Source organism: Chaetodon trifascialis, chromosome 7 (genome assembly GCF_039877785.1).
Source record: "Chaetodon trifascialis isolate fChaTrf1 chromosome 7, fChaTrf1.hap1, whole genome shotgun sequence".
Classification (NCBI taxonomy): domain Eukaryota; kingdom Metazoa; phylum Chordata; class Actinopteri; order Chaetodontiformes; family Chaetodontidae; genus Chaetodon; species Chaetodon trifascialis.
Window position 1 is genome coordinate 30,593,934 of NC_092062.1, and position 13,175 is coordinate 30,607,108.

The 13,175-nt window shown below is 50.9% G+C and overlaps 2 protein-coding genes across 5 annotated transcripts in view; both read right to left on the minus strand.

Annotated features, from left to right (window-relative positions):
* The window catches only part of adam15 (ADAM metallopeptidase domain 15), an 18,784-nt gene extending 14,991 nt beyond the window's left edge, over positions 1–3,793 (minus strand). For all 4 annotated transcript variants that reach the window (XM_070967213.1, XM_070967212.1, XM_070967211.1 and 1 more), the window contains exons 1-2: positions 3,118–3,793; positions 1,801–1,892 (exon numbers count right to left, since the gene is read on the minus strand). In XM_070967213.1, coding sequence (XP_070823314.1) covers positions 1,801–1,892; positions 3,118–3,262 — 237 coding nt within the window. In that variant the 5' untranslated portion in view covers positions 3,263–3,793. The remainder of the gene's footprint in view (positions 1–1,800; positions 1,893–3,117) is intronic.
* A 1,880-nt stretch (positions 3,794–5,673) lies between these two features.
* dcst1 (DC-STAMP domain containing 1) lies at positions 5,674–13,174 on the minus strand. Its single transcript, XM_070966979.1, has 14 exons — positions 13,132–13,174; positions 12,836–12,961; positions 12,332–12,406; positions 11,645–11,784; positions 11,272–11,446; positions 11,020–11,163; positions 10,192–10,313; positions 9,956–10,113; positions 9,769–9,868; positions 9,313–9,427; positions 8,028–8,144; positions 7,551–7,746; positions 7,034–7,094; positions 5,674–5,796 (listed from the first exon to the last, which is right to left on the minus strand). The coding sequence occupies exons 1-14, from the start codon at positions 13,172–13,174 to the stop codon at positions 5,674–5,676; spliced, it is 1,695 nt and encodes a 564-aa protein (XP_070823080.1).
* Position 13,175: the final 1 nt, after the last annotated feature.

Consider the following 13,175-nt stretch of genomic DNA (forward strand, 5'->3'; position numbering starts at 1 on the left):
AGACGCCGCCCGCGTGTCCTTTTTTAATGAGCAGATGGAGACATGACGGTCTGTCAGAGGACATCCAGCTGAACATCCTCTGGGTGAAGACAGAGACGCAGCTTCTGCTGATGGACAAAACATTTTTCAGGCTAAAACTAAAACCACTGTGTCCACTTTGGTCTCTGAGAGACGCGGTTGGACATTGTTGACTCCTGAATCTCTTTTGATAGGTCAGGTTTCCGTGTGTCTCCTCGTCTCGTTGTCCTCTCTCTCTCCCTTTCACCTCTCTCTGTGTTTCACAGCCTCTCTCGCCCCCTCTCACCATCTGTTCACCCCCTCTGTCCCCTCCCATCCCACCACATGTTGTTCCCCACTCTCTCTCTCTCTTTCTCTCTCTCTCTCTCTCTCTCTCTCTGCATAGTAAGACCATGTCTCTCGCCCAGCCTCCAGATGACGTCAGAGCTGCAGAACCTCTGGGCGAGGCTCCAAGCCATCGACCGCAGCAGCAGAAGAAGAAGAAGAAAAAAGAAGAAGAAGAAAAAAGGAGAAAAGAGCTCAAACAGACGAGAGTTCAAGACTCCAGAAGTGAACCAGTCTGCCGTCATGTAGAGGCTCTGAGCTAATGCTAACATGAGCATGCTAACATGTGCGCAATGAAAATGCTAATATGCTAATGTTTAGCAGGGATAATGTTCACCATCTTAGCTTAGCATGTTAGCATGCTAACAGTCCACGACGATGATAAGCACGAGCTGCAGCTCGCAGTGAATCCAGCTGGAAGGTTTACTGGATGACTCGAGGTCGGCAGGTGAACGGCAGCGTTCGTCCAATGAGGCTGAGAGCCGAACACACCTGAGTCTGTGTTTGGGCCTCAGCTGGTCTCAAGCTTCATCTGACAGCTTCACTCACTGAATTTACATTAACGAGCTTCAACGGCTCAAACTGACAGTCGCTGAGAGTAACTAAGTACATTTACTCGAGTACAGCCCTCCAGTACTTTACTCGAGTATTCTGCTGCGTCGTACTTCTCCTGCACTGCTTGTGTTTGTGTTCTCAGGTTTAGAACCAGCAGACAGTGCCGATGCGACTCCGGCTCGTGTCTTCAGAGTTAACAGGAAGTGGATTTTCTGCTTCACAGCGAAGCTTCGACTCTTTTTGTGGCAGGAAGCTTTTCGTTTGCTGGACGCTCGACAACGCGGCTCTCCTCCTCCTCATCCTCCTCCTCCCGCTTCCCTCCCGGCTGGGTGGAGTTGGGACGGGTGGGGGTGGGTGCAGGGGGATTTGGACAGGAAATGATCTCAGAGTTTCTGTCAGCTGCACAGGAAGTGTCCGTCCTCCAACGCCCGCCCGCCGTTCCTGCAGGAAGCTCCTGGTGAAAACAGTCCAACTTCCTTCATCTCTTTTTACCCCGAAACACTCCTGCCTGCCTGTCTGTCTGTCTGTCTGTCTGTCTGTCTGTCTGTCTGTCTGTCTGCCTGCCTGCCTGCCTGTCTGCCTGCCTGCCTGCCTGCCTGCCTGCCTGTCTGTCTGTCTGCCTGTCTGTCTGTCTGCCTGTCTGTCTGTCTGTCTGCCTGTCTGTCTGCCTGCCTGTCTGTCTGTCTGCCTGTCTGTCTGTCTGTCTGCCTGTCTGTCTGTCTGTCTGCCTGTCTGTCTGCCTGCCTGCCTGCCTGCCTGCCTGCCTGTCTCTGTCCGTCTGTCATGTCCAGTGAACAGTTTGGCAGAAACCAGCCAGCACACACAAATACACCAGTGAAAGACCAGTAACACACAAGTAACAAACCAGCAGCTGCTGGAGATACGAGGTTTCATGAGTCTGACCTGTAGAGCTTCAGTGAGGCTCCTCCTCTGTCCATCCACGAGGACGAAGGGACGAATTTTTTCCAGTAAGGGCCGCCGCCGTCTGTCCACACCTGAGGACACAGACAGACAGACAGACAGACTGGGTAAACTGGGAATACAGGGACATGGAGCCAGACCGAAATCAGCTGATTCCAGATATATCAGTGCCAGTCAGCTGATTGGTCCCCCGCCATTCAGAATGAGACCACCGGAGACCAGTAGTTTTATCATGCTAACGTTACATTTCATCAAGCTAACATTACTTTTTATCACGCTAATATTACTTTTTATCATGCTTAAGTTACTTTTATAATGCTAACATTACTTTTATAACGCTGACGTTACTTTTTTACATGCTCACGTAACTTTTTCCATGCTGTTACTTTTATCATGCTAAGGTTACTATTATAATGCTATCATTACTTTTTTCACGCTAATGTTACTTTTTCCATGCTAATGTTACTTTTATCATGCTAACGTTACTTTTCTTGTTTGTGTGTGAGTTCTAGCACCCACGCTGTTTGCTGATGTGCAGCTAACTTTGCGTATTGTCTGTGTTGACGTAATCACTGCTGCTAACTGCTAGCTGCTGTTTCTTGGTAAATTATGTGTCATGTTAGCTAGCTAACAGATGTCACAGGTGGTGTTTTGATGAGAGATGCAAACAGAGTCATCGAAACAGTAATTTCACTTGTGTGTAAATACCAAAAACGTTCCTACATGAGCTAACGTGACACTGCTGCTGAGCTTTCAGCCCCTTTGCCGCCCTCACATCCTCCATTTCTTATAAACAGCAGCACTTCCTGTTTGACTCCGCACTTCCTGAAACAGAAACCTTTCGAACGTTCTGGTCGTGTTCTGGCTTCAGCTTCATGCAGCACCACAGTCACCTTTCCAGCACAGGTGTTCTCCATTCAATGCAGATACCTGACTGAGAGACATGTCAGGCTGTTACCCTGGCAACAGGCCACGCATTCAATCAGGTCAAAGGTCACACACACACACACACACACACACACACACACACACACACACACACACACACACACACACACACACAGTAAGTGACACACACACTGACAGAGGACATGGGCAGACTCGGACACCTAAGCTTCCTCCACATATCCCAGAGTCCTCTTCAGCACTGACTGACAGGTGGGCAGGCACAGGTGCTTCACTCAGGTGTGTAACCTGTGCGAGTCTAATCACCGTGATGGCTGAGAGGCGGAACGTCTTCACGTTTCCGCACACAAGTCCAGCTGCCCTTCATTCATCCCGCTCGGTTACGATCCTTACCTGTCACGGCAGCGATCAAGCTGTCCGCGCGGTCCGTCCGTCCGTCCGCGGGCAGCAGCCCTCCGTCCTGCGGTGCGTTCAGGGACCTGGCAGCGGTGAACACAACACGGCCGCAGAGCAGCAGCAGAACGGCAGCTCCGCTCATCGTCTCTGCGTCACCGGCAACCGGCAACAGGTTGCTGCTGTTTGGTGTGTGTGTGTGTGTGTGTGTGTGTGTGTGTGTGTGTGTGTGTGTGTGTGTGTGTGTGCGTGTGTGTGTGTGTGTGTGAGGCAACGCCGTCCCGGTCCCGTTACCTCACGGTGTCGGAGCACCGGGAGAGGCTCCAGCGAAACTCCATGGTGCTTCGTTTTCCGGTAACATCCACAGAAACAAGCGGTCAGACCTGCTGCTGTGACGGACCACCGGCGGGGAAGTGACCGTTAAATCGTACTAACGTATCGGGCAGACCGCCCGGTCCTCCGGTCCGGACCGTTAGCTGCGCAGCTCCGGCGAAAACAGTTTCTGGTGGCAAAAACTATCGCTGGCACCGGGCGGAAAACGTCGTTTTCTGTCGGTAGTGTTCGCTCGGACACCGGCCCGCGAGCTTTAACCGTCCCGAGAGGCCAGAAAGAGGCTGAATACCGGAGAACACCGGACAGCCCGTGTTTATACCGGGAGGTAATGGAAACGTCATCTATCTGTATTCATACGTCATGCAGCTGCGTTAAGCTTACCCTAGCGACTATTAGAATGATCGGAAGTACTGCGATTTGGTCTTCAAAGTAAAAGCCAGGCTATAAACGTCTCTGAACCACGTATTTAATTGATTTCTTGTATTTACATTTCTCTAATTGATTCCAAGCCAACTTCAGAAATTCAAACAAGTTATTAATGGAGAAAAAATAATAATTTTGACATTATTTTCAAGACTACCTCATACAATCAAAATCAAAGACATTACAGTGAAGACATAAGGACGATGAGTTCACGAGTTTTCCTCTGTACTGTCACACGTCCATCATTTAACTGTCAGTGAGTTTATTCCAGCAGCAGCATCAAAGCACACAGTAAACTGACTTTGGGACAGTTTTAAATCGTTGTAATCGTTGTAACCTTTTAATTAGCCTCCGGCTGTGAGCAATGTTGCATTGTGGGAAACATCAGCACCTCGGTCAGCCTGAACCAGCTGAACTGTGTGAACGTGAGCAGACTGCAGTCAGTTCGCGTCAGAAAATGTATTTTATTTTGAAAACAAGATAACTGGATGCAGTTCGTACACATCTGAGTGGATTGACGGGCGCGCCTCTCTCACAGTAGCACACACATGCAGACACACACTCACACACTCGCAGTAGATTTAACTCCTTCCTGTCTGCGGTGATGAGTTCAGGTTCACTGTCTTCTCAGTTCTGTCTTTTTTTTTTCTTTTTTTTTCATGTTAAAGTTTTTACTGTCCTGCAGGAGGCGGGACCAGAGAACAGTCCTGCCAATCATTCCGTCCGTCAGCTTCACACCTGAGCACCTGGTGGAGGAGGAACATCTGTGAAACATGAAGGTCTCCTGTTTAACTCGCTGAATGCAGCAGCTTCTTTCTGTGTTCTGTTGGAGGAAACAGACTCTGATTTTATTTTGAAATTAAAAACAGATTCTCAGACCTCTATAAGATTTAAGCAGATTTGTTTTCATCTAAAATCACGTCAGACAGCTCACACCTTAAAGCAGCGCTGCTTCAGTACCAAAGAAGTACTTTTACTTTGGAAACCCTTTAAACTGCAGTACTTTTACTTCAGTCGAGGCTCTGAAAACAAAGTGTTTGTACTCTATGGATGAAGGCGTTTAGGAGGGCTTCAGGTCAGTGAGGTCACGACGGGTTGATGACATCACCGTGAGGAGAGCTGATGTAAACTGATCCAGCGTCAGTTTGTTGTGCTTCAGATGGATCAGATTAAACAGTGAAGGTGTGAATGAGATGAGCGCCGCACGTGCCGCCGCTGACGATCAGCTGCTTACATAACTCACCTGTGCATCTCTAATCTGATCATGTGACCACACACACACACACACACACACAGCAGCAGCAGCAGCAGCTTGTGTCAGCTTCATTAGAAAACGTCTCACCAGGTGTGTTTGTGTCTGTGACGCCGCACCTTCACCTGAACGTCTTCTGTGAGCAGTGGGCGGGACTTCCTGTCCTAGTCTCCTCTGAGTCTGACACTTCCTGCTGCTGATGATGACAAAGACGACGCCCACACCTGCTTAGACAGTCAAACACCTGCAGGAGAGGATTCAAGCGTGTGAGAAATGAACTGTCCCTCTGGCATTTCAGAATAAAAGCACAGAGTCTTAAACTCGTGGCGATCAATCAGCTGATTGGACGTCTCTCCTCACGTTCTCTTCATTATTGGAAGAATTCTTTTAACTAAAAAAACCTTGTGACACAGGCTGCTTTCAGGGACCAACTTCAGACTCTGGTGCTAATTGATTGATTGATCAATCGATTGATTGATTGATTCAGTATTGGTGGCTGCAGCTCTCAGTTATAACATCACGATCAACAGAAGCTGTTTGAGCTGTTCTCAGTCACAAACGCTCACCGTCCTGCTCCTCCGTCCACGGCTGATGATGCGTTTCCTGTCAGAGGAGGACGTCCGTCTCTGCAGCTGCAGATTGTAGAGAAACAGGACGCGCTGCTTCTCCCTCTGACAGACAGACAGACAGAGAGAGAGAGACAGGCAGGCAGACAGACAGACAGACAGACAGATAGGCAGACAGGCAGACAGACAGACAGACAGACAGACAGATAGGCAGACAGGCAGACAGACGGACGGACGGACGGACGGACGGACGGACAGACAGACAGACAGACAGACAGACAGACAGACAGACAGACAGACAGACAGTTATATTTCATCTGACTGAATCAGAGGACGTGTCTCTCTGTCCTTGGAGCTCATGGAGAGCCCCGCTGGAGGCTGAAGGAGTTTGAAGGCTAACGGCGGCGGATAGAGCTAATGAGACGTGAGCTAACGTCGTGGTGACCCTGCAGGGTGGTGGATGTTAGGCTAACGTTAGCGAGCTACCTTCAGAGACTCAGGCTGATCTGGAAGCAGCTGAAGAGCTCCAGCATGAACCTTTCTCTCATGGACACTGACGTCGGTCTGTAGGACATTTCTTTAACCATTGTACGTCTTGCTGTTGGTGTTTGAGTCATCAGCCTGAATTCACACATTTTAATATCTTTGAACAGACGTGAAACAACAAATCCAACCGTCGCTGCTTTCAAGGTTTGAGCAGCGAGCTGCATCGAAGGTTCTATAAAGACCCCTGACCCCTGACCCCTGACCCTGACCCTGACCCCGATCCTGACCCTGACCCCGACCCCGACCCCTAACCACATTTTATCACAACCATCCAACAGCCACTGAGATGTTTCAGTGTGGACGAGTGGCGGACCCCGCCACCTTAAAGTGACACACAGGTGTGTTTACTGAGCAGCTGTCATGTGACTCCCTGAGCCTCGCTTTCATTCACCACCTCTCTCTCTCTCTCTGAGTGTCTCTCTAGCACAGTGCAGCCTGTCAGCGCTGCTCTCTTATAATACTCTTACGTTAATCTGCTCTCAGATCAGATTTACTGCAGCTCACAGGGATAAACACACTGTGTGTGTGTGCGTGTTTGTGTATTAATGAGATTTAACAGTTTGCTTCTTCATCAGTATGCGAGAGGAAGTGACATCACAGCAACTAATGAATGTCTGCAGGCTTCATGTGAGACACCTGCTCTCACCTGCAGCCCCTTGACATCCTCAAGTCAACTTCAACCTGTCCCAACAGCTGCTGATCCACTGATTGGACATTTATCAGCCAATAATCAACAGTTTCTAACAGGTACATTGTGTGTGTGTGTGTGTGTGTGTGTGTGTGTGTGTGTGTGTACCTTTGGGTGGTAGAAGGCAGCGATGACCCGTCGGAGGCGGTTGGTGTAAACCTGCAGGCAGCTGAAGAGCGCCACCAACAGGACAGCACATACACAGCTCACATACACACTCGCGGAGAGTGAGGAGGGGACACACACACACACTGAGGGGGAGAGAGAGAGAGAGGGAGAGAGGGAGAGCGAGGTGATGTCAGTGAAACAGGGAGACTGTCGCCCTCTGCTGGTTCACTTTGTGGACAACATGTTAAATCTCTGTTTCTGCTGCTGAAGATCTTTGGACATCAGTCCAAACCTCGAGTCCTGATCTCACTGTGAGACATGTCCTCTAGCTTTGGAGGACGACCAAAGACGGCAACAAACCAGCCAATGAGAACACAGCAGGGAATGAGTGAGACTTCAGCGGCGGGCGCAGCTGAGGTTAGCGTCCGTCCTCAGGTGTGAGCTGATGCAGACTGACTCAAACACACCTTTAAAGTCTTCAGTCACTTCATCTGATTGACGAGTGAAGGACGCCAACAGGAAGTCAGATGGCACCACTGAGCTGTGGTTCAGACACAGGTAAAGGTGAGTTCTCAGGTGTCCTGGCAGCCTCCTGGTTTGGACTGCATCATCCTTGGTTAGATTCTGAATGGCTGCCTCTGTTGAATGTCTCTTCCTGTCCGTGTGTCCTATGGACGCCGTGTCCCGCTCTGACTCTCCATCCCTCTGCTGCTCTGAGCATTGGAGGAGGAACCAGCAGGGCAACGCGACCTGAACGTGACTCCCAGTCTGCTGCTGATGAAACCTTCAAACTCTGCTTCCTGTCACATGGTGACGTGACATCATGTGATCAGAGTCAGCGAGGAGGTGGGATCTGCACGCCGCCTGAACGTCTGATTGTTCTGAACCTGAAAACATTTCCTCTCCACCTGCTGGTTTTCGCTGTTTACATGCTCACACACGAGGAAACGTCTGAGATGCAGGAATCCTGCGTGACCTTCGACCCGTGACCTACCCTGGTTGTCTGTTTGGATGTTGAGGCTGGACGAGCTGTTGAAGGCTGAAACCGTCTTCCTCAGGAGGCGGGCCATCATGGAGGCTCCGCCCACGCTGATGTCCACCTGGTGACGACCTGCAGAGAAGATTTCATCGGTGAGAGCAGAGACGTCAGTGAAGCTGTAACATCATGAATGAAGCATTTGTTCTGCTGCTGTCCACGGAGCATGCTAATGCTAGCATGCTAACATGCTAATAAATGTTATCGTTTATTAGCATGTTAGCATGCTAGCATTGTTGTGGTGGGACCTGCCCACGTGGATGAACATGGCCCAGCCTGCATGTGACGCCTGAGGCCTGAATGCAGACACACACAAATCAGCTGGTTCATGTATATGAGTGTGTGTGTGTGTGTGTGTGTGTGTGTGTGTGTGTGTGTGTGTGTGTGTGTGTGTGTGCGCGCCCTTTACTGGTCAGGTTGAACTGGGTGAAGGTGTGTCTGCTGACAATGTCCAAAACATGGAACAGAGAGAAGTCGACAGTGAGCAGGACGACAGACAGCAGAGAGACAGACAGCACCTGAAACACACCTGAGGTCTGTCAACACACACACACACACACACACACACACACACACACACACACACACACACACACACACACACACACACACACACAGCCCTCATGAGAGAAACAGCAGTTAGAGAAAATATATCGATGTGAAATGATCTGTAGGTAAAGTTTGTTTTGTCCATCGTCTCCGTGAATAAGACATTTATTGTCTGAGGTGAGGTGGGAAAGAAGAGACAGGAGCAGTCGGACAGTGGGACAGACTGGGGACAGACTGGGGACAGTCCAGGACCAAAGGACTTTCTCTGGAGGTCAAAGCGAAGGTGAACGCAGCCGGTGGAGGCGCGTCAGTGAGCCGTGAGTCTTCTTCCTATGGAACACCTCTGTCTCTGTCTGTCTGTCTCCGTCTGTCTCTGTCTCCATCTGTGTCTTTCTCTGTGTCTGTCTCTGTCTGTCTGTCTCCGTCTGTCTCTGTCTCCATCTGTGTCTTTCTCTGTGTCTGTCTCTGTCTGTCTGTCTGTCTCCATCTGTCTCTGTCTCCATCTGTGTCTTTCTCTGTGTCTGTCTCTGTCTGTCTGTCTCCGTCTGTCTCCATCTGTGTCTGTCTGTCTGTCTGTCTGTCTGTCTGTCTGTCTGTGTCTTTCTCTCTGTGTCTCTGTCTGTGTCTTTCTCTGTCTCTGTCTCTGTCTCTGTCTCTGTCTCTGTCTCTGTCTCTGTCTGTCTCTCTCACCCACCTCCTCGAGTTGGACCTACCACTTGTCTCAGCTCCTCAGGACAGACTTTCAGACTCCACGGCTCAATGAGACACTTCTTCTCCGCCTGTCGGAGAGGCAGCAGGCTGATCTTCCCCTAAACACACCAAACAGGACGAGAGGATGAGTCCAAAGGACGAACCTCTTCAGACTCTGGTCCCAGTAAACCCAGTGCCACCTGGTTTACGCTCAAATGAAGACCTTTGAATGACTCCAAATCAGAAATGATGATACTGATCGTGTGGCCCTTCAGCACGAGCAGATCAATGAAATGATGAGGTCATGTGACCTCGGCGTGACCTTTGGCTCTTTTCATGTTCTGCTCATTTTATCGTTTTGTGTTTAGGTGTTTTAGAAATAAAGTTATTATCATTGAATCAAAGTGTTCCCCTGTGGCAGAGCTGATGATGATGATTATGATGATGCTGATGACGTTACCGCTCTCCTCCTGCGGGCGTCGATCTGTCTGAAGTAGGTGGTGATGTAGACGTTGTCGAATCGAACGTCCCTCCTGTACCGTCTGAGGTAAGCAAATGCCCTGAGGAGGAAGAGGAGGAGGAAGAGGAGGTGATGCTGGTCTGTGACTGTCAGAACTCAGAGCTGATGTCGGAGCGTCTCGTCGTACTGGGTGAAGATGGTGACGAAGGTGAAGGAGAGCAGCAGCTGCAGGACGTCCAGCAGCTGTTTCACGGCTGCCGTCAGTTTCCGGAAGGATCCTCGAATGGCCCGAGTGAACTCCCAATCCAGCACCGCTCCGCCCAACACCGACCGCTGCCCGCGCTCCTGCAGGAGGTCAAAGGTCACACGGGTCAGGATGCAAAGAGTCACCGAGCTAACGCTAACAGAGAGCCATCGACCGACCTGCAGCACGAGCTCGGCGCTGAACTCTCTGGACAGCAGGTCGACCGAACCGTTGATCTGATCGAACAGCTGACCGAAGTTTCCCTCCACGGGGATCTGCTCCCTGCACCATGGGGTCATCACTGGGGGGGGGGGGAGGGAGGGAGGAGGGAGTAGAGGAGGGGGAGGAGGAGAGGAGGAGGGGGAGAGGAGGAGGGGAGAAAGAGAGGGAGGAGGAGGGGAGGAAGAGAGGGAGGAGGAGGGAAAGGAGAGAGAGGGGGAGAGAGGGAGGGGAGGAGGAGGAGAGGGAGGAGGAGGGCGAGGAGAGGGAGGAAGAGAGGGAGGAGAGGGAGGAGGAGGGCGAGGAGGGGGAGGAGAGGGAGGAGGAGGGGAGGAGAGGGAGGAAGAGAGGGAGGAGGGGAGGAAGAGGAGGAGAGAGAGGAGAGGGAGGAGGAGAGGGAAGAGAAGGAGGAGGAGGGAGTAGAGGAGGGGGAGGAGTAGAGGAGGAGGGGGAGGAGAGGGAGGAGAGGGAGGAGGAGGGCGAGGAGGGGGAGGAGAGGGAGGAGGAGAGGAGGAAAGGGAGGAGGAGGAGAAGGAGGGAGCAGAGGAGGGAGGAGGAGGAGGGGGAGGAGAGGGAGGAGGGAGGAGGGGAAGGAAGAGGAGGAGGGAGAGGGGAGGAGGAGGGGGAGGAAGAGGAGGAGGGAGAAGGGAGGAAGGGGGGAAGAGGAGGAGGAGGGGAAGGAGGGCGGTTACTCTTATGCTTTATCTGCAGTCAAGGCAAACTAGCAGAGACAAGCAGTGATGAAGAGTGATGAAGAATGCAGACGTGTGACCAGTGTGACCTTTCACCTCTCATGACATCACACAGGAAGTGGAACTTCATGGAGACACAGAGGATGTGGTTGATGACAGGGACGGGGATTGCTTCCATGCACTCGGCCCACCTGAGGCTGAACCAATCAGCACATCGCTGCACACCCTCGTCCACCACACCTGGATCACACACACACACACACGCACGCACACACACACGTTAAACTCCTCCTGATGTGGACTGTGCTTTGTTGTCTTTTCGCTCTCAGCAATTGTGATCTCGCTCACTGTCGCACTGCATCATGGTCTTGCTGGTGAACTGCTCCTGCGTGCTGCTTCCTGCGGCGGCGGCGTGTTCTGGTTTGAATCGGTCGTATCCGTACTGAAGGACGACTTCGTCTCTGATGTTCTGAAACGTCCTGCTGACACTCAGAGCCTCGGACTGAAGCTGTGCTCCATCATCCTGAGCAGAAATGAGAGACGGATCAGAGACCTCTGACCCCGACCATCCAAACCTCATCAGCTCTGACACGGTTCAGACGTTCATGATCCCCTCAGGATGAACCCTGTTGACCCTCTCACATCTCATCTAGCAGCATGTTAGCATGCTGATGTTAGCGCCTCACAGAGTGGTGAGCGTGCCACAGGGCGTCCGTCTCACCGTGACTTCCTGCGCGATGAGCAGAACCGGTCTGACGGCGTCTCTCCACAGCAGCCGGCCGTGATGAACCTGCAGGTCCAGGTTGCAGCTCAGAGACAGAGCGGCCGTCTCCACGTTACGCTGGATGTTAGAAAGAGGTCCTGACCAGGAGAGACAGTCCAACACATCACACACGCTACAGTTTCATGATGTCATCTATGCCATCAGTACTACATAGAATACACACCCATGATGTCACACACACCCATGATGCTGTGATCCAACACTGGATCACAGCTCAGACACGAATCAATGATTCCTTCAAATCTACAAAACGTCTTATTACTCTGCTCTAGAAAATAAAATGCCAGTGTGTGTGTGTGTGTGTGTGTGTGTGTGTGTGTGTGTGTGTGTGTGTGTGTGTGTGTGTGTGTGTGTGTGTGCGTGCGTGCGTTTTCACCTCTGCAAAGCACAGACAGAATGAACAGCATCAGGTACGCTCGGCCGCGGGAGCCAAGCATGCTGGGAAACATCAGGAGGACCGAACATCTGGAGGAGGACGACAAGGCTCCGCCCACCACACACACAGCTGGAACAGGTGTGTGTCAGCGTGTGTGTTACAGAAGTTATTTCATGAAGTATGTGTGTGTGTGTGTGTGAGAGAGAGAGAGAGAGAGTGAGTGAGTGTGTGTGTGTGTGTCTCCTCACCGACAAAGAAGCCTCCTGCTGCCAGCTGCAGGTCAAAGGTCAGCGGGAGGCTGTGGGAGACTCCCAGGAACAGGACTGAGGACAGATGGAGGACAAGAGGAACCATGACGGGTTCATAAGATTAACTCACAGACAAACCGGCTAAGAAGATTATATTATCATTATTATTATTATTATTATTATTATTATTTACATTTGATTGAGAAAAGAAATCAATAAAATGAAAAATTAAACAACATTTCAAATCAAAACAATCTGAACAATAATAATGCAGAATGCTAGCAGAGGAGAATGCTAACAGAGGAGAATGCTAGCAGAGGAGAATGCTAACAGAGGAGAATGCTAACAGAGGAGAATGCTAACAGAGGAGAATGCTAGCAGAGGAGAATGCTAACAGAGGAGAATGCTATCAACGCTAGCGGACATAAGAAGAGCAGTTCAGGCAGGACTGGCTCCGGTTCCTCATCCTGTCACTTCTCTCCATCAGGAGTCAGTGGATGTTACCTGTCCCGCTCACGGCTCCAAACAGCGCCCTGAAGACCAGGTGAGCCACCTGAAACTCCTCTGATTGGCTGAAGAGGAATCGATGGACAGCAGGAGGTAGGACAGTCAAACTGATCCTCTCCACAGCTGGAGGACAGAGACAGAGAGCCGGGCAGTCAGACAGATACAAGCTGCTGTTTTCTACCTGCTAACAGGAACGTGTAGCAAAGCTGCTAGCATTAGCTAACGGTTAGCTAGGGGTTAGCTTTAGAAACATAATTCTGAATCCACGAACATTTTAAAAGACTTGAACGTACTGCTGCGAGGAGCTGAAGGTGTGTGCAGGTGAGTCTCAGTCATG

What these genes read in the sequence shown, in the direction of transcription:
- dcst1 (XM_070966979.1), bottom strand. Translation starts at nt 13,174, where the DNA reads ATGACTGAGACTCACCTGCACACACCTTCAGCTCCTCGCAGCA. An exon ending in GCGCCGAGCTCGTGCTGCAG is followed by an intron (nt 10,114 to 10,191) that starts GTCGGTCGATGG and finishes GACCTCCTGCAG; the next exon opens with GAGCGCGGGCAGCGGTCGGT. An exon ending in TTCGTCACCATCTTCACCCA is followed by an intron (nt 9,869 to 9,955) that starts GTACGACGAGAC and finishes CTTCCTCCTCAG; the next exon opens with GGCATTTGCTTACCTCAGAC.